The following is a 26,122-nucleotide window of genomic DNA, read 5'->3' on the forward strand; positions in this document are numbered from 1 at the left end:
GAGGAGGGAGGGGACCTGGGAGGGCTGCCTGAGAAAGAAATATTTTTAACTTAAAACAAGAAAGCCAGGAGAAAGAGTATTTCAGATACCATATAAAGAGTCAGCTTACAAAATCTAAAAAACAAAAACTGAGTGAGGATTTCAGAGAAAATCAAAGTAGACAACATGAAAATACTAGCCTTTTATGAGAATGCTAAATCAAAGTGGAGAGAAAGGTGAGATGCACACATGCCTACCCAGGAAGAAAGAAGCAGGACACTGAAGTTTTGGGCCTATGTCTTCAGATCTGAGCCATTTTCAAAACAAACAAATGTCATTTTTACATGTTCGTTAAGATTTGGGGTTTTTTTGTTTCCTTTTTTATAATTCTTTACAGAAAGTTAAATAGTAAGATGGTCAACTCAATAGAAAACACCATCTAGTATATCCAGTTTTAAATTTTTATCTACAGTTATTAAATCTACATCAAAACAAATATAAACATAGAGATTAGTAATAATTCATCTCCCTGATGCTAGTAATGATGTGCAATCATATATATTTCACACATTATACATACCTCTTCATTGATAATGGTGGCATTGCTCAATGAGCGTAATGCTGATGTTATTTTTCTTCCAAGGTCTGCTAGTACCATCTTGAAGGCTTTAAGATGTGATTACAAGAAAATCTAAGAAGGAAAAACATTAAATAAAAACATTTGAAAAATAATACCAGTTCCCCTAATTGAGGACTTCTAAAGAAGAGTATTTAGTTCAAATTAAAGTAGTGTTTAGATTCTATAACTTCAACTTCCATAGCCTCAACCTGCAGCCTCAATATAGGTATGCCCAAAAGCTAAAGCTACCCCTTGATTATGATGCCTTATGTTTGAATATCTAATTGGAATAGTCTATACAAATCGGCAAATTTAACATATCAGGTAATATGCTTTGAGGAAATGATATAATCTCAAATCTGGACACACATGTGAATATGGACATTTTGGACATACATGTGAATATAATAAGAGAAGGAAAAATGTGAAATCTCCACTCAGAACTATTGTTCAATTTACCACATTAAAGGACTCTGTAAACTATCTTGATTCATGCTCTAAGTCAAAGGGAAAAAAAAGGTTAATTAATAAGACACTTCACTTTTCACACACATTACGTTAGCTCGTCTTATTCTTCTAACACCCAAGGAAAGGGGTATATTACTAACTTTCCTATTTTAAAGCTGTTCTTGATTCCCCAACTCTATAAAAAATAAGCTCAAAGGCCCTTTCCGCAATAAAATGTTACGATTTTATAAAGTATGTAGATGCACCTACTACACCTAAGTCGTTAGACCATGCAAGGACTCATGGGTGGTAAGCAAGCAAATAGGACAGGCAGTCCCTGGCCTCAAGTTGCTTATCCACTAACTGACAAGACAAGACACATGAATGTGCAGCAAAATAAATATTAGGAGAATTCCTTTTGCCTGACTCCCTTCAAACTGGGACATCGGCTTTTTCCTACCTTCAGGCTCAAATGAAACATCAGCTCTTCCTGGGTCTCAAGCCTGCCAGCCTTTGAAATGGAACTACACCACTCACTCAGCAGCCCTGGGTCTCCAACTTGCCAAGCTGGAGGATCTTGGGACTTGTCAGCCTCCGTGATGACATGAGCCAATTCCTTATAATAAAGTTCTTTTTATATATGTGTGTATATATACATACACACACATCCTATTGTTCTGTTTCTGTGGAGACCCTTGACTAATACCAGTAAAGAACTAGTTCAAAGCTAGCAATAAAACTTTATGATCAACTGTCAATGATTATTTCCGTAAAAATTCAAAGGAAGAAAAAACAGGCTCAAGTAGATAGAACAAGCTTTACAGAGAAGCTGGAATATGAATTTGATCCTGAATATAAGTAGAACGTGGATAGGCAGAGAAGAAGACAAAAAGGAACTGGAAGAAGATGATAGGCATGAGCAGAAATGGAGACCTAGAAAAGCTTGGGACATACTATACATTACATATGCATTATGTGTGGACTTAGAGATTATTAAGTATGTATTATTTGGGAGACAGTAAATAAAATATTCTAGTCAGAACAGCGGGTTATCTAATTAAAAGGAAATACAGGTTGTAAAGAGCTCTGAAACCAAGTTAAGAAGTATCAATTGTCTGGTAGAAGGAAAATCGGCAGAAAAGCTCAGTGTTCCAACTATTTTAGTTAACTCTTCGGAGTTAATCTAATCTAATTTAGCAACCGAGATAATCTAGACTAGATTCCTATAAAGAGAGTATAAGGAGATTAAAAATAAGAGAAACAGAAGGACAAAATTGCTGACTCATTCAACATAGAGAACGAAGAGATGAGGGGAGTCAAAAGAAGCAGGAAAGGAAATGCACTCAAGGACCTATCACTGGCAAAGAGATATTCCAGGTTGAGCTCTAAATTAAACACTACACTTCCACTCAGGTAAAACTAGGTAATTTAGAACCTAAAAAATTACTACCAACACTTGATGGAATTGAAAAAAATGTGCTTACCATAAACTATTTACATGGTTACTTCACCTGAAAGACCAACTACTTCACAGACAAGATCCAGCACTTTTTATTTCTTATGTTTCTTATCCCATACTCATTATATTAAATTATTATTGCTTAAGTAAATATTCCTGAGGTAAAAAATAAGAGTCAGATGTTTCAGTTCATCTATTTTACCACTGTGTTACCAAGAGTGATACAATCCTAATTATGACACCACAATTTACTTTTTTAGAGATCATGTCATAAACACATCATCCTCCATTTTATTTTTTTTATTTTGTTTAAAGATTGTATTTATCTGACAGAGAGATAGAGAACACAAGTAGGCAGAGAAGCAGGCAGAGGGAGAGGGAGAAGCAGGCTCCCCACAGAGCAGGGAGCCCGATGTGGGACTCGATCCCAGGACTCTGGAATCATGACCTGAGCCGAAGGCAGACGCTTAACCGACTGAGCCACCTAGGTGCCCCTCATCCTCCATTTTAAAAAGCTATATTAGTTAAATCTTAAAAATAAACCTATCTTCCCATGTAGACCGTCTTTTTCTTCTTTTTTTTTAAGATTTTATTTATTCATTTGAGACAGAGATAGAGAGAGAGCATGAGCAGGGGAAGAGGCAGAGGGAGAGGGAGAAGCAGGCTCCCCACTGAGCAGGGAGCCCAATGCGGGGCTCGATCCCAGGACCCTGGGATCATGACCTGAGCCAAAGGCAGACGCTTAACCATCTGAGCCACCCAGGCTCCCTGTAGACAGATCTTTTAAACTAAAAAAGCTTCTGTGAAGTTTTCTAATACATTTTTCCTCATGTAAGTATTTATTGGCAGCACATTTTTTAATTATTTGCCTGATTATAAAAACTTACATTTCAGTAGAGGAATAATGATATCTAATAATACCTTTTATTTATAAAGTATTATCTGTGCAATTTCTAAGGATGTGTTCTTGAAAACTCTGGTATTAGAATTATCCTCAAAACCTCAATGACTTCCTATTTCATGCAGAGGTAAAGTCCTCAAAATGCAAAATGGACTGTAAGACACTCCCAAATACACACACTCCATTTTAATCACATTGACCTCCTTACTGTTGATGCTGCATATTTCTACCTCAGGGCCTTTGTACTGGCTGGCATGATCTCCCCCTGGCTGACAAGGGGAAGACAGCTCCCTGCCTCATCTCCTTCAGATTGATGTCTAGATGCAGTTTCTCAATAAGGCCTTCCCTAATCACTTGTTTAAAATCATAATTCCCCTTTCCTCTATTTTTTCTCATTGTCCCATTACCAAATAAAATGATTTACTTATACTGTTTGTGGTCTATAATATCCCCAACTGAAATGTAAGCTGCATGCAGGCAGGGACTTTTGCCTCTTTTGCTCTCTCCTATGAACTCACTGCTTTATGTACCCTCAGAGTTATATATTGAACCCTTATTAAAAATGAACTTTATGAATGAATGTATTAAAGACTTTAGGAATAAAGCAAGACTAGGGAACCAAAGTCATGAAAGACCTTATAAATATCTCTTTTAAGACCACTAATATACAGCCACTTTGGAAAACAGTATGGAGGTTCCTCAGAAAGTTGAAAACAGAGCTACTCTATGACCCAGCAATTGCACTACTAGGTATTTACCCCAAAGATACAAATGTAGTGATCCGAAGGGGTCCCTGCACCCCAATGCTTATAGCAGCAATGTCCACAATAGCCAAACTATGGAAAGAGCCCAGATATCCATCGACAGATGAATGGATAAAGAAGATGTGGTATATATATTCAATGGAATATTACTAGCCATCAAAAAAATGAAATCCTGCCATTTGCAATGATGTGGATGGAACTAGAGGGACTATGCTAAGGGATATAAGTCAATCAGAGAAATACAATTATCATATGATCTCACTGATATGCAGAATTTAAGAAACAAGGCAGAGGATCATGGGGGAAGAGAGGAAAAAATGAAAAAAGACAAAACCAGAGAGGGAGACAAACCATAAGAGACTCTTAACTATAGGAAACAAACTGAGGGTTGCTGGAGGGGAGGGGGTTGGGGGAATTGGGTGGCTAGGTGATGGACATTGGGGAGGTTATGTGTTGTGGTGAGTGCTGTGTGTTGTGTAAGACTGATGAATCACAGACCTGTACCCCTGAAACAAATAATACATTATACGTTAATAAAAAATTTGGAAGAGTTAAAAAAAAGAAAGACCTCTAATATAAACCAATGAAATCAAAAGAAAGTCAATGACCTAAGAAATTGATATTGTACAATTAATACCCGTTTGCCATTACTTATGACAACTTTTTAGAATTTCCAACAAGATTCTTTTTTTTAGGATTTTATTTATTTATTTGACAGAGACAGAGAGAGAGCACAAGTAGACACAGCAGCAGGCAGAGGGAGAGGGAGAAGCAGACTCCCCGCTGAGCAGGGAGCCCGATGTGGGGCTCGAACCCAGGACCCAAGGATCATGACCTGAGCCGAAGGCAGCCGGTTAACAGACTGAGCCACCCAAGCACCCCATCCAATAAGATTCTTAAAAATTAACTTCACCTTGATCTAATATGCATACTAAAATACAGAACATCTTTTTTTAATGTTACTAGCTAACCCTGTATCTCAAATTGGAGTAATTTACAATTCAAGCACACTCACTCAAAATTCTCTTGTTCAACTAAAAAGGTTTACAGAAGTAAATCAGTATATACTAGAATTTCATAAAAGAGGAATCTCTACTTAGATGGGGCTGTTGGAAAAGTTTAAGAGTAAATTACTGTATAGTACTTCATACAGTTTAACATCTATTATCTCATTCCACCCTCACAACAATTTTATGATATAAGCAGGTTAGGGAATGGTGTTCCCTACAAAAAAAAAAAAAAAAAGCAAAATGACTTTCCACAGTCTCAGGTCCTATAGTATGAATGATGCTTTAAAAAACAGGGTTGAATATCCCTGCTGAAAAACTCCAGGACAAATTTTGTTGCTATATTACAAGAGAGGAAATCATATTTTGTTTTTGTTTTTTTTTAATATTTTATTTATTTATTTATTTGAGAGCGAGAATGAGATAGAGACAGCATGAGGGGGGGAGGGTCAGAGGGCGAAGCGGACTCCCTGCTCAGCAGGGAGCCCGATGCGGGACTCGATCCCGGGACTCCAGGATCATGACCTGAGCCGAAGGCAGTAGCTTAACCAACTGAGCCACCCAGGCCGAGGAAATCATATTTTGAAAGCAAAAATGCACACTCCTCTTCATGGAAGAATCATTGCAATGTCCAGAAAAAACTGATAAAGACCACTGCAATCAGGATGTATAAGGACTGAGCTTTGTCCGAGTCACATGTTCTAACAGGAATCTAAGAGGAGTTGGATAGTGAGGTGATGGAAATAGGCCCAAGTCTAGGGTTCCCTGATAAGGCAAGCACAAGGCCAAGTATTATATTTACCCGCTGCAGTGTGAAGTACTGGAAAGAGCATAGGCTTTGGAGTCTGACAGACTTGGATTCAAATCCCAGCTCTGTTACATACTGGCTGTGTTACTTTGGGTAAATTACTTAATCTCTCTAAGCCTCACTTTCCTCACCTGCAAAATGGAGATAATACCATTATCAAGGTAGTGACCCTGAAGGGATGTTGTGAGGGTTAAATTAGACAGTAAGTATAAAACTGTCTGCAAGCGCCTAGTATATTAACTTCCTTGCTTTCTTGAATGATACCAACTGGCTCTCCCTATAGTGCTATCTGAAGTGTAAGTAAACTGGAAGTTTTCTTAAACCCTACTAAAGTTCCTGTTCCATTACCTAGGAACAACCCCAGGAATCTTTAGTGCCAATTACACGTACCTGTAGTTCTATTGTTCAACAGGAGCTGGAGTGTTCAAACAGCCACTTTCCTCTACATAAACAATTATAAATATTCCTGCCAGAACGTTACCTGGTCTGAGATTATATAAATAGATCCTAATGACTGGAGATTTCAAATCCTATTACAATGAAAATCCCTGTAGAAAAGTTCTTCTAAGCCCTAGTCAGTAACTAATTTATTGGATCAATATTAGACTAAAAAACTAAATTATTTTACATTAGTAGTAGTAAATACCTTTAGAAAATTCAATTCTATATTATATACCTTTCCAGAAGCTATTCAAATAGCCCAAACTAATACTTGCTTTCCTCACTATAATACTAAATATATCTATATATATTTAAATTCTGTATATGTATTCATATTCTAGGGTAACAGATAACCAAGTGGCCTATACGCATCTTATTTGCTAAAATTATTCTATTTGAATAATATGTTAATTATGACTTTTAAATTTATGAATACTTTTTCATTCTGAATCTTAGTCCTTCAAAGAAATAATTCATAATAACTTTTTGTGATTACAGGAAGATACACGTTCATTGTAAAAATTCAAACACTACAGAAATACTAAAGGTAGAAAATATAATTCCCCTAATCTTACAGCCTCTTGTCGCCTGGATAACCACCAATAACAATTTGGTATACGTTCCTATAGATTTTCTTTTCTTTGCATATAATTTAGGCAAGTTTTCACAAGGATTACGGTTTGGGGGAGTGAAAAAGGAAGCAGTATGAGGGAAATTATTTTGTAAGCACGCTTGCTAATGCTAAAAACATGCTTAAATGCAAAGGCAGAATACATAGCTGCATATATTGTATAATCCATTTTTGTCTATAAACAAATATCAAAAAATAACATTAGCCTCCAGGGAAATACAGAGCAAAGGCACAACCAGATACTACTTCTCACACACTAGAATGGCTACAGTCAAAAAGACACAACTAGTGTTGTTAAGAATGTGGAGAAATCAGAACCCTCACACACTGCTGGTAAGAATATAAATGGTATAGCCCTTTGGAAATAATTTGGCAATTCCTCAAAATGTTAAACATAGAGTTACTGTATCTGACCCATCAATTCCATTCCGAGGTACCTCCAAGAGAAAGTAAGAAGCACACATCCACAAATATCCATAAAATGGAATATTTGATAATAAAAAGGAATGAAGCACTGATACATGCTACAACATGGATGAATACTGAAAACATTGTTACATGAAAGAAACCAGTGACAAAAGAGCCACATACTCTGTGATTCCATTTATATGAAATGTCCAGAAGTAAATCTATAGAGACAGAAAGTGGATTAATAGTTGCTTAGGGCTCAGGAGTTGGGAGAAAATGAGGAGTGACTATTAATAAGCACAGAGTTTTTTCATGGAGTGATAAAAATGTTCTAAAATTGATTGTGGTGATGCTTGCACAACTCTGTAAATACACTAAAAACTACTGAATTGTACATTTTAGGTAAACTGTATGACGTGTGAATATTATTTCAGTAAAACTGTTAGAAAATAATAACATTTGTCATTTCTGGATGATGAACAACTAGTCATCTTTATTTTTTTAATTTACATCTTTTTGTAATTTCCAAATTTTTGGTAATGACTAAGACTATTATTTTTTAAATCAAAGGGAAAATTATTTTTCAAAGTGCTCCTTGTGAGAAATACAGTGATATTATACTGGGGATTGAGATGGAATTGCCACTTGAATTCATTTAGTTATTCATTCATTCAATATCTACCATGTGTTCCAGGAGTCGTCCCAGCAGGAGAAAAGTGCTAACTCCAAATCAATAAATTACATCAATTTAACACAGACAAGACTCCTCTGTTGACTTCAAAAGATCAATTATACATCATACCACCACTGACTTAACTGCTTTAATTCTGCACCAAAGGTTTTATTTAACTATGCAAGAAGTATCAGGAAATTCTCTCTTCATTAAAATAATCTGTTTCCAAATTTTAAAACTCCTTTTAATATTAAAAAAACAATGCAACATTTCATAGTTTGATAGCAGAAAAGGTATGCCAACAATTCAATTAGCAACAAGGGGTAATAACTCAAAAACAATGAGAATCATTTAAGATCCTTTATTGGCTATCAGGTCGATCATAACAAGAATCTTAATGTAAACTGTTACCAAGATTAAAACAAAGTCAAAAGAATTCCTCAGCAATAGTCTGTCCTGAAGTTGAAAAGACCATAGGCTGAAAGCATAGACGAGGAGGAATAAGAAGTATATACTATTTTTGTTATTTCAGCTACCTGTACCTATCACCTATCCACTGAAAATTAAATACTCAATTAGAATCTGCAAGGATCGTACCATGAAAAGGTTTTGGGGGAAGTGGCTGGCCTCATCTAACTTCTTGATTAGGAGAGTGAAACAAGGCATCTATATTTTGAAAAACTTCACTGGCTATACTGAAGTGCAACCAGGCTTAAAAATCACTATATGAAACAATACTCCTCAAAGGAAACAAGGGAAAGAAAAATCAGTTCCATGATTTAAAAATTAGAGTCAATGTAGCAAATACACTGAAGGGTGAAAAACTTGAGAGCAAGGAGACTACAGTACTAATCATAGTAATCATACTCCAAAAGTCTGGTGGAGGCATGTTGGCTTGCACCAGGGAAGCAGAAAGCAGAATGGATCAAGTCAAGCCCAAGCAGAAGCTACAGGACCTAATCACCAAATAGCTGTGGGAAATGAAGGAGAAACAAAAGGCAGAAGTGACTCCACGGTCTCAAACAGTAACCAGATGGCCAGGGATACCATTAACCAATGAAGGGAAGACAAAAAAGAGATGCTGGTTTGAAAGCTAAAGAGTAACCAGAGAAAAGGTTCAAGAGGCTTTAAGGTTTTGTAATGTTGTATTTGTCATGTTCTACTAAAGTGGGATTTTGAGTACATCCACTATAATACTTTGTAATGTCCTACTAAAGTTGGATACTGAGTACATAGGGGTTTGTTTTATTATTGTTTTTAAAATTGAGCATACAAATATCACAAAATTCAGGTAGAAACAAGGAGTCAAAACTCCTATGCATGATATACATAATAATGAAAAAAGTGGAAAAAAGGGAAGCGTAGGTAGTAAATTTGGTTTGGGACCTATTGAAACTAAAGAACTCTATCATTCATGAGACAGAAGTTACAGGGGAAAAAAGAGAAATTAGAGAAGTTTGGAAATGGTTAGCGTACAAAGATAATGGCATGGAAGCCAAGGATGTAGATGAGAATTCTCAAGGACAGCCTGTGAAAGACCATGGGATGGCGAAGAGCCAACAAAAGGAGTCAACTAAAACAGAATAATTAAAATGGATAAAAGCCCTTACCAATTCCTTTCCCTCTCCAAAGGCATACAGAAGAAAATAAATTAAAAAAAAAAAAAAAAGCTACCATTTATCTCACTAAATTCCAGTGGCGGGTCCAGAATTTCCAGTTAGGTGGAGTTAGAGGAATAAACTGTTTGAAAGAGGGCCTGAAGACGCTTTTATCAAATTAGAAAATATTAACTGACCACATGAAAACACTAAGAGAAAGAGTTTTGAGGGAAATAATTCCTCTCCCCTTTGGCACCAACACTGCTATATTCTAGGCATTGCATGAAACAGGTCATCTAATCTTTCATCCCCATAATAAGCTTATTAGATAGATGAGAAAACTGAGGCTTGGACTGGAATAGCAACTTGCTCAGGGTTACAGATCTTCCAAGGAGTTCTCTCATCTGCATTCCCAGAGCTCTCATAGCTCTTTATACCTTCCTAGAGTTTCTCATTATGCATCTTGCTTTAATGTGCACTTATGTGCCTCTCTCTCACTGTACTGTTAGCTCCTCAATGACAGGGTTTGTGTCATTCACTTCTGTATCCCTATAGATAGGAATAAGTAAATATTCTGTTGAATTAAGCATATGAAAGAACTTGGTGAGAATAGCATCAAGGAAGCCAACAGGGGAAAGAGTTTTTAGAAATGGTCAACAGTGGCAAATGTACAGAGAGAGCCATCAGTATATCCGAATTCATCATTGGCATTGAACTGATATCCCTTATTCATTTATTGAACGCCTACTATACGCAGGACAATGTGTTAAGCACAACGAACACGGAAAAGTAAAATCTGGTACAGACCAAAAGGTTTTCGGAGAAGTAGACACATCTAAATTCTTGATCGGGAGACCAAAGCAGAGTTGGGCCTGTAATTGCCTACACCTTATTTGGCTAGGGTAAATCTGAAAACAACTTAAAAGGGTCACAGTGCATCTTTTAATAAAACTTCTGATGGGGCACACGAGATGAAAAAGGGCCAGTGCACCTCAGTCTCGGTGACGAGAGCCGGTGTCCAGGGAAGCCGACTCCCTTCGGAGTCTCTGGCCCCCAAGCAGAGCTGAGGCTGCCCCTAGCTGCCAGTCCGTGGTCGGGGGCGGGAAAAAGCAAGATACTTACCGCAAAAAGCACCGCTACCGCTGTGGCCCGAAGGGGCCGGGGATTCTTTCGCGAGGCCCCCGCGCCGTGGGAGGAAACAAAGGAAAGCAGGGATCAGACAGACAGGTGCGACCCCACAGCCCGACTTCCCAAACTATACAAACTAGGGCTCCAGCGCCCAGCACCGCGACGCCAACTCCCACCAGCTGGAAGACCGACAATTGCCACCGAACCTTCCGCCCAATGAGGAAACGTCACCACTCAGCGAAGTCCAGCCTTTCATGAAAAGGATACACTTCCGCTTCCGGGGTACCTGCCGCATTCTTTCAGTGCTTTAACTGCAAAGGTTTATTAAGATGTTCCTTTGCTTCGACTGGCTTTTTGACATTCCGTTTTCTATCTCTCGATCACTGCGACAGCCAAGTGGCAAGATAGGACGCCCTCTAGGGATGTGATCTCAGGAAAGAATTCCGGCCTCGATAAGTTACTTTAAGAAAAAGTGGTTAGTCTGTGCACTGCCAGCTAAGAGGGTAGTGGTGAGAGATGGAGGTGCGATTAGAGAGTAGGGATTCCTCCCCAGGCGCGCGTTGAGAACTCCCAAAAGGGGCGGGGCTTAGGGATTTCGCAGCCCGGGGAGGTGGGTTCCTCGGTGTCGGATCTGGCGTGGAGACCCGTCTCTGCCTGCGCGTGCGCAATGCGAACCTTCCCTTGTGCTGTTTTCTTTCAGCATGGAATTCCGCTCAGCGCGGCGAGCAATCTTACAGCTGCTGCGTACGGTGACTCCCGCGGACCTCCCAGCGCTGCTCGAGTGGATGCGAACAACCCGTAAGCGACCAGAGCCAGACGCAAGTGGTTGGGGCAAGGATATGCTATGGGCGCTGACCTTTGGGACTTAAGACAGGGTGAGGCTGAAAGCCTCCTAGGGGTCGCTGTGCTGGTCCCCGCTCGAGTATAGGACAGATTGGCGGGGGCACACCTCAAACTTCAGCAGCTTGAGTCCAGTTTGGGATTGGGTGCCGGAAGACCTGGCTCTCGGTTGTTTGTGATTGCGCTGCAGACTTCACACAAGCCACTAGAGGCTCCTTGTGCCTAACCCTTTTCAGAAGGAAAAGAAAGGGAGGGGGATTTTGCCCCTCTTCTCTCCCCCCATTACTCCCACAAACTTGTGACTACCAGTTAAGATACTACCTGAAAAAGCACTTCGCAAAAGAGTTTCAGGCAGTGGAGCAGGAAGCTTTTACCCTGCAAGCAAAATCACCTGTAGCTAGTGCATTTATTTTCTCAGTTGTAAAGTGGACCATCAATTTGATAGCAGTTTTTCCGGGGTGAGGAAAGGAGAGAAGGGTGTGGGGATAGGGAAAAGACTCTGATTTTAAACTGTTAATAAAATTAATAATTAAAAGCACAAGTTAGAATCGAGGAAATATGTTGATTAGGTAGACTTGGTGAAGAATGGTTAGATCTGTTTTGGGAAAGTGAGGCCTGGTGAAGCACAAGAAAATAGGATATTCCTTGTTTGGGAGCTTTGCCAAACGAGGCTATGCCTCTGTACCTCTCAACATTGAATCCTATGTTTATTTTCATCCAGACTCATGACTTGAAATATTCCTGTGTGCTAATGATTTCCAAACTTGACTTCTTCCTAGAACTCTCTTTCTTTGTGATATTAGAGTCAATCAGTAGGTTGGGGTATTACTATTATTACACATTTGGGGAGATCATTTTAAATAAGATGCCAAACTGAAATTAACTTGGACTACTAATAGTGAAATTTAGCCTGGAAAAGTAGAGAAAACCAGACAGGTTAACTTCATACTTATCCACACATAACAAGATTCAGGATAGGAATTGCTGAGTCTCCTGTCTCTTCATTTAAACCTTGTATTGCCAGTTTTATCGATCATATCCCAATTGATTATAAAACGTGCTAATTTCCAGGTTTTTTTCTGCATTCCTCAGCACAACATCTTTTATTCCAAAAACCCTGAGTGCCTACAAAAATGCCACCTACTGCCTGGTTCTGGCAATTGCACAATTACTAAAATACCCTTTCCTTCAAGATTTCAGTTTTGTGGAACCATTTGTAATCTAAATCTCCAGTTTTAGAGGCATCATTTGAGAACTCCGTTTTTCAAAATCAGGAAAACTTGCAAGCGTGTTTTGGATGATAATTTTGTAAACAAGAAGACCCACTATCACTGGCTAAAGAGTACCTTTTTACTCTTTTAAAAAGCTCTTTCTGCTCCTTTCTCCAGCATACGCTGTAGTCAGAGAAGCTCATGCATTTTGTTAAATGATTTAGAAAACAACCTGAGTTTCTGAGAATGTTTATTAACGTGAGTATTTTAAGAAATGAGGGTGTCACTTTGCTTAAAGTGGAGTGTTTTAACATAAATCTTAAAAAGCAACTTATTAGTATACCGTTTGGGTGGTAAAATACCGATAACATAAAATTTACCATTTTAAGTTATTTTTAAGTGTACAGTTCAGTGGCTTTACATACATTTATTTGCATTGTGCAACCATCACCACCATCTATCTCCAGAACTTTCTCATCTTCTCAAGCTGAAACTTAGTATACTTTTTATGAAGTGGCTCTAAATAGAGCACAAAAGGTTCTTCCAATTACTTTCCTAATTAATGTCCTTCTAGGGAAAAAAATTATCTTTTATCTCTAGCATTAAGTCACTTGCATAATATCTTACTTGTCTGATGTTTTCTTAGACCTTTAGTAATTATAAATTCTTGAATTTTTCTGCCATTTAATGGAATAGCAAGGGACAATATTAGGCACTGAGTATGACTTTGGTTTTGAGTTTCGTAGTTTATTAAAACTAAAAAACATTGCAGGTAAAATCACAATAATTTTAGATCTACAAAAGGAAGAATAATATTCTTGATCTCTGAAGGAATAGTGGGATTATCTCGCCAAGACCTGGGGTCATATAGGATCAGGCTGGTGGAACCAGAAGCTTGGACCAGGGCAGAGCCAAGCACATGTCAATGCCTGATAAACTGAAGATGTAGAAGAAATAAAGATTAGGAGCCGAGATTTTTCCTTGGTACAGCATAGGCCAAAGATCTAGGAAACAAAGAACACTAATATAGGAAGGATGAACCAAGTCTGAGGGGCAAAGCACACAAAGATACCCACCCCTCCCCCCAAAAAAATTAAATAAAAGGAGTAAAATACAACAGGACCTCAGCTGATTGATTCTGATCTTGTAGCAGAGCATCTGTTCTATTTCCTGTATGTAAGTAAAGTGGGCTCTTGATCTAGATTTCAAAGTGTAGGAGAGTGACTGCAACCCATTAAGTGAAGGGAGCTAAGAACCAGAACTACAAGTGGAATCCCCAGTCAGCATATAAAAAAATACATTGGGGGATGCCTGCATGGCTCAGTTGGTTAAGCCACTGACTCTTGATCTCAGCTTAGGTCTTGATCTCAGGGTCATGGGTTCATGCCCTGCATTGGGCTCCACCCTCGGTGTGGAGCCTACTTAAAAATTAAAAAAAAAAAAATACATTGGAACAGCTCTCTGTTAACAAATGCTTTTCTGAAGCCTCTGAATTTTTCTTGGATATGCAAATATAAATGAGGAAGTCAAACCCATAGCCCATAAGAGTTTCTATTAAGAATCAAGTTGCAAAGGAAAGAAAATTAGGGTTTGCTTTAAGAAAATTAACAAAATCATCAAAAATTATTTAATGCTTAAAGAAGGTAACAGTAGGTGACTAGAAGCTTTTAGAAGCTTCACTGTATTCTGTATTTTAAGTATATCTTCACTGACCAGAATTGGATATGTTTGTGAGATGCGGCTGCAGAGCTGTTAGAAGTTCTTTGAAATTCCTGCAAATCTAAAAAGCCAAGCCCGGTTTCTAGTTACATTTGTTAGACAGCATACTGCCCCAGTTCCATATTGCATTACTACTGAGGAAGTATCAATATAACAAAGATATTCCAGTCTTTATTGAAACCATATGAATCTATGAAAGTTATCAATTACATGTGGTAACAGAAATAGATTGTTTCTTCAAAAACTAAAAAGGTGTACTAAGCAAATTGGTACCTCTTTTCTTTTTAATTGGTATCTCTTAAAATTTTTCTGTTAAAAAGAATTAATACTTTTCTTTAAAGCACTTTTGTACTTTAATATATTGTTGTATATTAAAAATGGGCATGATAAACGAAAAGAATAATATATCATAAACAAGTGAGTTTATCCCAAGAATGTATTGTGGAACATTATAAAATCAATGTAATTCACCATGTTAAGTAAAAAGAAAAACTATGTTATTATCTAAATAGACCAGAAGAAGCTTTTGACAACATCCAACCTCTCTTCCTGATAATAACTCTCAACAGACTAGAAGGGAACACTCTCAACCTGATAAAGGGCATCTGTGAAAAATCTACAGCTAACCTCAACAGTGAAAGACTGGGTTCTTTTCCCTAAGATCAGAAACAGCAAGGATGTGCACTCATCACTACTACCCAGCATCATGATATAGCTTCTGGCCTGTACGATATGGCAAGAGAAAGAGGAAGAGGGAGGCATTTCAATTAGGAACAGATGAATAGATAAATAAATTGTGACTTATTTTTATAATGGAATACTACTTGGCAAATAAATGGAAAGAAGTATTTGCACAACAGCATGTATAAATTATACTAAGTGAAAGAAACCATATTTAAAAAGACTGTATATTATATAATTTCACTTATCTAAAAACAGAAAATGCAGACTAACTTGTAGTGACAGAAAATAGGTCTCTGGCAGCTGAGTGAGTAGAGGGGTTAGGGAGGAGAAGGATTACAAATGGGCAGGAGGAAACATCTAGGGGCGACAGATATGTCTACCATCTTGATTGTAAGTGGCAGTTTCATGTCTGTATACGTCATATTTATGTAATTATATACTTTAAATACGTACAGTTTATTGTGTATGAATTCTATTCCTATAAAGCTGTTTTTTGAAAAATGGCCACAAGTTCTTTGACCCTCATTCCATGAGAGGTCTGATCTGTATTGTCTACCTTTGAATCTGGGTGGGCTGACAGCTTTGACCAATAGAATATGACAGAAGTGACACCATGTCCGTTTCAGATCCAGGACTTCAGAAACTGGCAACTTCTACTTTCTGTCTCTTGGCATGCTTGGTCTGGGAGAAGCTAACCATCATGTATGCAGTCTGACTACCTTGAGATTATCAAACTGTCAGGAACTCCCAGCTATCCTGTGGAGAGCAAGATGCCCAACCAGGCTATAACTGTTATTGCCATCCTAGTCCAGGCACTAGACATGTGAGTGAAGTAGACATCTGAAATGCCTAGTCCAGTCAAGCCTTTCTTACAAATGACATTGCTTGAGCATTCATGTACAGATTTTTGTGTTAACCTAAGTTCTCATTTCTTTGTGATAATATTCACAAATTGCTGGGTCATATGGTAAGTGCATTTTTAGTTTTATGGAAATGCCAAACTGTTTTCCGGAGTGTCTGTAGCATTTTGCATTTATACAAACAATATAAGAGGTAATCCAATTTCTTTGCATCCTCACTTGCATTTGGTATTATCACTATTTTTATTTTAGCCATTCTGTTAATTGTGTAGTGATATATCATTGGGTTTTAATTTCCATTTCCCTCATGATGTTGAACGATTATTGTTTATGTGTTTATTTGCCATTTAAATATTATCTTTTGATGAAATGTCTGTTCATGTCTCTTGCCCATTTTTAATTGTATTTTTTGTATACTGTCATTTTGAGTGTTTTTTATGTATTTTAGATATAAGCCTTTTGTCGTATATGTGGTTTGCAAATATTTTCTCCCAGTCTGTAATTTGTTCATCCTCTTAACAGAGTTTTTAAAAGGAAAAGTTTTTAATATTGATGAGGTCCAAGGTATCCACTTTTCCTTTTTTGATGTCAACTTTAAGAACTTTGTTTAGCTCTAGCTCCCAAAGATTTTTCTATTTTTTCTCTTTAAAAATTTACGACACTATATTAGTGTCGAGTTCTGTGTTGTCTTTTTTTCTAAAAGAACTGTGGTTTTGTCTTTTGCATTTAATTCTTTGGTCCAGGTTAATTTTTGTGTAAGGTGTGAAGTTTAGGTTGAAGTTCATTTTTTCCCCTATAGATGTCCATTTCCTCCAGCACCATTTGTTGAAAAGGCTATTAAAATCAGTTGGGCATTTTTATGTGGATCCATTTCTGAGCCCTCTATTTTATTCTGTTGATTTATGTCTCTCTCCCTGACCAATACCACACTATCTTGATTACTGTAACTATTATTATTTAAAAGTACTTTCTTTAACTTCCAAGTGTTTGGAGACTTCCAATTTAATTCCATTATGGTCAGAAAAGATATTCTGCATGAATTCAATTCATTTAAAATTTTTAGTATTTGTTTTATGACCCAGGATATGGTTTATCCTGGTGAATGTTCGATGGGTACTTGGAAAAAAAACTGTGTATTCTACTTTGTTTAGTGGAGTGTTTTGTAAATATCTGTTAGAACTTGTTGGTCGATTATATTTTTCAGTTCTATATCTTTGCTGATTTTCTGCCTAGTAGTCTTATCAGTTGCTAAGAGTGGGACAGTGAAGTCCCCAGTTATAATTGTGGATTTGCCTCTTTCTCCCTTCAGATCTATCAGTTTTTGTTTCATGTATTTTGAAGCTCTTGTTTAATGTATGCACATTTAGGATAACTATATCTTTTTGGTGGATTGATCCTTTAATAATTAAGTAGTGTTCCTCTTTGTCCCTAATAATTTTCTTTGCTTTAAAGTCTAGTTCTCTTATATTAATATAGCCACTCCCATTTTTTAACTAATGTTGGCACAATATATTTTTTCCATCCTTTTACAAAAATTCATTCTTCCTATATCATTGTGTTTGAAGTGAGTTTCTATTGACAACATATAGTTGGGTTGTGTTTTTAAATCTACTTTGCCAATCTCTGTCTTTTAACTGATGTATTTAGTGCATTTACATTTAAAGTAATTATTGCTATATTAGAACTTAAGTCTGGCATCTTATTGTTTGTTTTCTGCTTGTTCCTTCTGTTTCTTAACCTGTTTATCTCTGCTTGCCTTCCTATAGATTACTAGGACAGTTTTAGAATTCTGTTTTTCTGAGTATATCTCTGTATATTTTTGATTGTTCTTTTCTTTGTAGTTACATACATATGTAACTCATCACCATCTACTGGTACAAGTGTTTTATTATCACTTGAGTGAAGTGTTGAAATCTTACTTCCATTTAGATCCCTTTACCCTCCCCCACTTTTTAAATACAATTGTTTTGTATCAGATGATTTCATAAATTTTGATTAAACCATCAAATATGTTTTAAGAAACTAATGACAAGAAAGATAGTCTCTCATACTTACTGTTTTTACCCACCCTGTTCTTTCCTTTCTGAAGTTCCAAACCTTCTTCTGCTGTTTCTTTTCTGTTGGAGAACTTCTATAGCCATTCTTTAAGGGTAGATCTGCTGGCAACAAATTCTCTTAGTTTTTCCTCATCTGAGGATATCTTTATTTCCCCTTCATTTCTGAAGGACAATTTTATAAGATATAAAATCCACAGCTGGGGCACCTGGGTGGCTCAGTCGTTAAGCGCCTGCCTTCAGCTCGGGTCACGATCCCAGGGTCCTGGGATCGAGCCCCACATCAGGCTCCCTGCTCCGCGGGAAGCCTGCTTCTCCGTCTCCCACTCCCGCTGCTTGTGTTCCCTCTCGCTGTCTCTCTCTGCCAAATAAATAAATAAAATCTTAAAAAATAAAATAAAATAAAATCCACAGCTTACAGTCCTTTTTTTTCCCAGAACTTGAAAAATGTACCTCCTTCTGGCTCCCATGGGTCAGATGAATAATTCACTGTTGTTCAAATGGGTATTTGCCTACAGAGAATTAATCTTTTCTCTGATTTTAAGATTTGTTCTTTGTCTTTTATTTTCAGGAGTTTAATTATGACATGTCCTTGTGTGGATTTCTTTGGGTCTATTCTATTTGGAGTTTCTCAGCTTCTTAAAAGCCAAATTTGGGGGGGGTTAGCTATATTTCTTTAAGTGCTTTTCAGACCCACACTCTTTTTCCCACTTCTGCAACTGTGATACTAATATTAGATCTTTTGTTGTCAACCCATAGATCTCTGAGGCTCTCTTCTTTTATTCAGTCTATTTTCTCTCTGTTGTTCAGATGGAGTAAATTTTATGTCTGTCCTCAAGTTCGGTGGTTCTGTCTTGTCATCTCTACTATTAAGCCCACCCAGCAAGCTTTTTTTATTTTGATTATTGTGTTTTTCAGTTTTGTAATTTGTATTTAATTCTTTATTTATAACTTCCATTTCTTTGCTGAGATTTTCTATTTTTTTCACTTGTTGAAAGAAAATTCATAATTGCTTATTGAAGCATTTTTGTGATGGCTGCTTAAAATCCTTCTCTGATAATCCAAATTCTGATTCATTTGGATATTGGATATATAATCCAGAGATTGTCAGATTCAAATTATGAATCAAACGATTATTTTCCTGTTCTTTGTATGATAATCGATTTTTCCATTGTATCCTGGATATTTTTGGATATTATGCTAGGATAATTTTGATTGTATCCCAGGTATTTTGGATATTATGCTAAGACTCTTGTTACTATTCAGATTTTCTATCTTAATAGGCAATTGCCATGCTTAGTTTTAACCTATTGGTTCTTGGCCTAATAACAATTTAGTTTTCAGTGTCCTTGAAGTGCTGTTAACTCTGCTTTGTTCTTTGCCCTTGCTGCAGTTCTTGTTGAATCTATGCTGGTGTCACCTGCATGGGGAAAGACTCTGGGCTACCCAGTCTTGCTGAGCTGCCTTCCACTAGTAGGGGTAGGAGAACAAGCAACTTGGGTCTGTTTTGTTCTCCTCCACTGGGCAGATGGCTAGGAGATGCCAGACCTGGATCTATTTATGCCCTTGGGTAGAGGGCCCGGAGACTGGATAGTCTGCTACCACCCCAGGTGTGGAGTGGGGCTTAGGTTTCCTCAGTAGGTCTCCCATTGTTCTTCCCCCTTTACCATTCTTTGGCAAGAGACAGCAAGCTTTTCTTAATTCTTTTTTTTTCCCCTGTGCCTGTTAGTGGTTCTGGGATGCAGGTCTCTCTGGTGCCCAGTCTAAGCTACATGGAAGATAAAAAGAAAACCCAGGGAACTCAATGCTGTGACCTTTCTTAAGTCCTAAGACTCCTAGACAGTTTACCTTTTCTTTCTAGCTTTCAGAGTCTTCATAATTGCCTGTTGAATTACTTCCAGGGTATTTAGTTGTAGTCAGAGGGGAGGAACAGGGGAAAGTGAGGAAAGTTGCCATCTTGTCTGGGACCAGAAGTCCCCTCAATAAATTTTTAAAATTTGAATAGGGACTTGATATGAATGAATAATAGGTAATATATAACCCTGTGTTTAATTATGCACTATAAGTCATTAGAGGTAAGGATATGGGTGAGTTAAAGCTAGAGGTCGAGCCTAAGACCTCATGGAGACAAAATCATTTGGACAGGCCCTTAAAGCAAAAGGCAAGATCATGCAGTTGAAGGGAACAGTATGAACAGGAAGGACTATGGAAAACAACTGGGAAGATTTGCCTGTCTTGAGGAGAAATTATGTCAGGAGGTAATGAGAATAGAAAATAGGATGGGTAGGCACTGCTGATATAGAGGGCCTTAAATATCTAAAGTGAGATTTGCTAGATTGAAAAGTAGAAAAATATCCAAAACTTGTAAGGGAAACAAGTGACATGAAAGTGAGGTTTGGGGCACCTGGCTGGTGCAGTTGATGGAGCATGTGACTCTTGATCTTGGGGTTGTAAGTTCGAGCCCCATGTTGGTGTGGAGATTACTTGAAAATAAAATCCTAAAAAAAAAAAAAAAAAAAAGTGAGGTTTAAGTGAGATTAGTTTGAAATAGATGTACAAGGTATTTTATAGTGGAGGAAAACCAGTATCAAGGAGCTAGTTGTGAGTTTGTCATGGTATCCAAGTGTGAGATCCTGACTGTGGCTATGAGGTGGTTGAAGTGGGAATAAAGAGGAAGTAGGATTTACAAGCGAAAGGGGTAGGACTTGATACCTGACTGGATATAAAAAAGTGAGGTTTGATTCATAGGCCGTCAGGTTTGGTAATTTCTGTTTCCTCACTATTTCTTTAAAAATAACCAGGAAATTTGGAAAGAATTAATTTTGCCCTTTAGAGAAGCTTTTCTTCCTCCATACCCTTCCCACCTACATGTGTAATTTTGAGAAGAACTTTACTGTCAGGCAACTGATTAACACCTTTCTTTAATCTTTTTCCAAGCCTAATACTGTTACCACACATTCTGAAATAGCTATTTCACATGTTAAAAGATGTCAGCCTCACCAGTAATTAAAGAAATGCAAATTAAAACAACAAAGTTTGATTTTATGGTAATATTTAATGCTGCAAGAGTTTAATGAGATCCATATTCTTTTCTCTTAAAGTAAATGTGTATAATCTTTCAGGAAAGAAGTTTGACAATATGTAGCAAGAGTCTTTAAAATGTTTAAGTACTTCTACTTTTAAGCATTAATGATAAGGAAATAATCAGAAATGCAAAGAGACGATGGATGCCAAAATGTCAGTTGCAGTATCCTTAATTTTTCACAATTATAAGTATATCTAAATGTGTATTAGGAGGGGGCACCTGAGTGGCTCAGTCAGTCGTTAAGCGTCGGCCTTCGGCTCAGGTCATGATCCCAGGGTCCTGGGATTGAGCCCCGCCTGCTTCTCCCTCTCCCACTCCGCCTGCTTGTGTTCCCTCTCTCGCTGTGTCTCTCTCTGTCAAATAAATAAAATCTTTAAAAAAAAAAAAATATATTAGGAGAAGCAAATGGTTAAATAAATGCACAATGGTAGAATATTGCACAGCCTTTAGAAATAGTGTTTTAAGGAATTTAACTTTAATATCAGAGTAAATATAATGTTAAGTGAATTCCAGTTTTACATACTTCATTAATATCATATCATATCATGCTTTTTTGACCTGTACAGCCATTATTAGGATAAAATGTTTTGCTGCTCTTTTCAGAAGTTATTTGCCAACCACTACAGATAATAAAGCTAATTTTAGCCTTCTTGCACTAAAAATTTCCACAGTGCTTTACATATAGTGCTCAGTAATATTAGCTATAATTATTGAAGATCTCTTAAGAACTTTCTTCCTAGAAAAGCATACATATTTATGTATACAACCAAGCATACAACTTTAGGCCCTTTATGGACCACATAAATCCCATATGCAGAGGATCCTCTGCCTAGAGCCATGGTGAAGAATCGTTGCTATAACTGAAGAAATCTCCTTTTACCCTTGCATGTGGGTGGTTGAATCAGAGTTTGTTGTCCAGGGTTAAGAGGTGCCAATTCTCATTTTCACCTGACATCTTTGGTATTGAGGTAAAATAAATGCAGTCTTCATTTAATACTACCTTTTCTGAATGACCGAATTTAACATACAATTTCTTAGTGTCTCTCATCTTGACTGGTGATGCTCACATTAATTGGGATATTGACTCTCAAATAAAACTATTTCGGACAGCTGGAAATCTATTGTGATGGTTCAGAATTTGCAGCCATTCCTATCTGTCATTGTCCCAGCTTCCTCAATCTTTACAAGGCACTCAAGGCCTCCACTGCTACCCTCCCCCCTTCCAAATCTATTAATCACCCAGAGCAGTGGTGCTCAGGGCCCTAGATGCTACAAAGTGATAGGAGAAGAGAATAAAATTAAGGTAGTCATGGATTAGAGAACTTGATTGCTAGTGTTGCTTATGGAGCCACATTTAAAGGGTTCTGTTGAACAAGTCCAGAAGACAGCAAGCAGATGGCAAGGGATACAGCTGTGGCATCCTATGGAGGAGAATTGTGGTCAGAGGTGGGGAGAAGAGAAAACTTCAGTAGTGACAGGAGGACTGTTACTAGCCAGCTACCTACTTTGCCACTTTGGAGAGGCTGTATGGTGTGGTAATTAAGAGTTCAGACTAAGGGGGCGCCTGGCTGGCTCAGTCGGAGCATGCATGCGACTCTTGCTCTCGAGGTTATGAGTTCAAGCCCCACATGGGGTCTTACTTAAAAATAAAACCTTTAAAAAAAAAAAAGTTCAGACTAAGGCCTGAATTCAAACCCTGCTCTACCATTTTCTGGCCAATATGACCCGAGGCAAGTAACTTAACCTCCGACCTCAGATTTTTTGTTGCTGTTGTTACAATGGAGAAATGATCATAGTACCACCTATAGGAGTTTTAGGATTAAATGTCCTGTGAAAAGCACTGCACCAAGTCTACCATGCCTGAAGGGTTCATTCAGTAAATGTTGTATAGCATTAAATGTGATGATTCCTCTCGGGCTGAAACTGGAAAAATGAGTTAATGTTATGGAGGGGCAGATTCTGGCTCTGCATGAGGAAGAAAGGCTGGCCTGAATGTGTTCAAACAAAGACTAAACTATCATATATATATGTATCAGAGATGAGTAGATGGAGGGGCCGTTTGGTAATCAGTCATAATCTAAGTTCCCTTCTCACTGGAAGACGTTTTATAAGGCAGACCCACATGAAAACTGTGTTTTATTAACGTGGCTATTTATGTTACAGAATTAAGTCCAAAGAAGTTGGGATAGGAAATATCTTACTTTAACATAATGAGATTTTTATTGGCTTCTCTAGTTATACCATTTACAAATTGAAAAACCTGCTAAGGATCACTCGTGGGAGTGATATTATTAGAATTAAATGTGAGTCATAGAGGCTCCCAGACAGTGTTCTATCTATCTATGGAGGGAAGGAAAGCTAAGTACATGTTAGGTATTAATTAGCACCTTGAGGGGCGCCTGGCTGGCTCAGTTGGAGGAGCATGCATCTCTTGATCTCGGGGTCGTGAGTTTGAGCCCCATGTTGGGTGTAGAGATTATTTAATAAATGTTTAATTAGCACCTTGAGAAAATTCAATTAGATTTTACAAATACAATTAAAAAGGCCAATTTTTTGAAAAACGTATTCACAGATGCTATTTAAGTTCTACCTAAAACAATTTGGAATGAATTTTAATAGTATTTTTGTTTCTTTATAATTTATATTCTACCTCCTTCTAGAAATAACTTGAAGCAACAACTTAGAACATTATGCTAAATCGGGGCGCCTGGGTGTCTCAGTCGTTAAGTGTCTGCCTTCGGCTCAGGTCATGATCCCAGGGTCCTGGGATCGAGCCCCGCATCGGGCTCCCTGCTCAGCGGGAAGCCTGCTTCTCCCTGTCCAGCTCCCCCTGCTTGTGTTCCCTCTCTCACTGTGTCTCTCTCTGTCAAATAAATAAATCTTAAAAAAAAAAAATTATGCTAAATAGGCAAGGAAAAAAAAAGGCCTCAAAGGCCTTCTCACATGAGTTCAGAGAGCCAGATCTTTGTATTCACTACTATTGCTCAATGAGAAGCTATGCAGAGGAAGATCCTTTGGATATAGGGCACAGAGTGGTATAGCTGAAAAGAAGAGTACCTTTATGTAGAAGCAGAAGACCTCCGTTTATTTCCTTGTGCTGCTGTCGGCCTGCTTTGTAACTTTTAATTGTTATTTAGTGACATGAAAATAGCATTCTACACCAACGCAAGAATTATTTTTCATTTAAGAGTGAAATCGTGAGGGGCGCCTGGGTGACTCAGTTAGTTAAGCAACTGCCTTCAGCTCAGGTCATGTTCCTGGAGTCCCGGGATTGAGTCCCGCATCGGGCTCCCTGCTCAGCGAGGAGTCTGTTTCTCCCTCTGACCCTCCCCCCTCTCATGTGCTCTCTCTCTCATTCTCTCTCTCAAATAAATAAATAAAATCTTTAAAAAATAATAAAAAAGTAAAAAAGAATGAAATCGTGAGCTTACTTAAAAACTACCACCAAAGATTTGGGGGCAGGGGATATGGAGACAGATGACATTTCCTTCAGGATCTCCTTGTTTTCCTTCTACAGTTATTTTAAAACAGAGTAAGAAACAATACCCTTGGGATGCTGTTATTCTAGCAAAAATTCAATATAAGAAAGTCTTTTAAGAGAAAGGTAAAATATTTTCATTAGTAGCACTTTCTATTCTACATTTGGCATCCCAGACAGTAGCTAACTTTAGGAATATTTTACTTCCAGATAAGTCACATTCTATTTAAAATTACATATGAGCTGCTTAGAAATAATACTGTTTTAGAGCCAAAAAAACTAAACACAGAAAAGTAGAAACAACAACAATGAACACCACTTTTATACCCTCGCCTAGATTCAACAGTTGTCAATCCCTTAACCAAACTTTCTCCATCTTTATTGCTATACACACTCTCTCCCTGCCATTCCCCCCAACCCTTTTTGCCAGATCATCCAAAAGTACACCACAGCCATCAGAAATAGGCTTTTTTTTTTTTTTTAAGTAATCTCTACGCCAACATGAGGCTGGAACTCATGACCCCAAGATCAAGAGTCACAGGTTCCACTGATCAAGCCAACCAGGCGCCCCCAAAAATACGCTATTTTAATGATCATTTATTTGCTGCTCAAATGCAGCAGAGCAACATATTTATTGTAAAGTTTATTATATAGTTGGTATCAGCTGTTTGTGCTTATTATCTGAAGGCTTAGGTATATTTTATTGGAGGTAGGGGAACTCAGATTAAAGTTATCTTCTTAGTAATCTCTGCCATGCTTCCTACACTTCTCAGATCTGCATAGTCAAAGAAGGAATATTTAACTACTTACTGGTAAGTTTAAGACCCTACAAACTAATGGCAGTATTATTCTTGAGTAAAAATAGTTAAAATACTATATATTTTTTAAATGCTTTTGTTTTTCTCAAACAGGCTGAAATAATCAAGTTTTGTATTTTCAAGCAGTTTAGGAAAAGGAAAAACTCAATATTTGAAATGGAACATTTGTTAGAATTTGGATATTTCATTGGTTAAAAGGTTTATTTACGGCTATAAATTGATGCTGACAGAAAATATGGCCGTTGTGTTCACTGAGCCTAGGTATAACCAAAACCATAAAAGATATTTCTTTCCTTTTTTTTTTTCCAGGGGATTTTGATGAATTCACTCAAGATAATAACGACATTCTGTTGAAAAACATAGCAGAGGACCTTCGGAATTGCTTACCTCTAGAAACCATGCTTTCCTCAGAACATGTAGCCCTCCAAAAAGTAAATACATTACATTAATTTACTCTTAGTGCTACTTGAGGATTCTCCTGTTCTTCCCTAATCCCACAGCCTCTCTCAT

The 26,122-nt window shown here is 37.6% G+C and overlaps 2 protein-coding genes across 4 annotated transcripts in view; one reads left to right on the plus strand and one right to left on the minus strand.

The window, feature by feature from the left end:
• The window catches only part of SRP54 (signal recognition particle 54), a 40,718-nt gene extending 29,613 nt beyond the window's left edge, over nt 1–11,105 (minus strand). Inside the window, exons 1-2 of the mRNA XM_028114741.2 lie at nt 10,858–11,105; nt 560–670 (exon numbers count right to left, since the gene is read on the minus strand). Of these exons, the coding sequence (XP_027970542.1) occupies nt 560–637 (78 nt within the window). The 5' untranslated portion in view covers nt 638–670; nt 10,858–11,105. The remainder of the gene's footprint in view (nt 1–559; nt 671–10,857) is intronic.
• Nucleotides 11,106–11,148: 43 nt separating this feature from the next.
• LOC114217799 (uncharacterized) overlaps nt 11,149–26,122 on the plus strand; it is a 34,723-nt gene continuing 19,749 nt past the window's right edge. For 2 of the 3 annotated variants that reach the window (XM_028114744.2, XM_028114746.2), the window contains exons 1-3: nt 11,149–11,338; nt 11,564–11,661; nt 25,922–26,043. In XM_028114744.2, coding sequence (XP_027970545.1) covers nt 11,565–11,661; nt 25,922–26,043 — 219 coding nt within the window. In that variant the 5' untranslated portion in view covers nt 11,149–11,338; nt 11,564. Of the gene's footprint in view, nt 11,339–11,454; nt 11,662–25,921; nt 26,044–26,122 lie in introns of those variants that run through there. The other variant, XM_028114745.2, reaches the window with a different exon arrangement.

This window comes from Eumetopias jubatus, unplaced genomic scaffold (genome assembly GCF_037043125.1).
Source record: "Eumetopias jubatus isolate StellerSeaLion01/CBP00866 unplaced genomic scaffold, mEumJub1_p1.0 scaffold_7, whole genome shotgun sequence".
Taxonomy (NCBI): domain Eukaryota; kingdom Metazoa; phylum Chordata; class Mammalia; order Carnivora; family Otariidae; genus Eumetopias; species Eumetopias jubatus.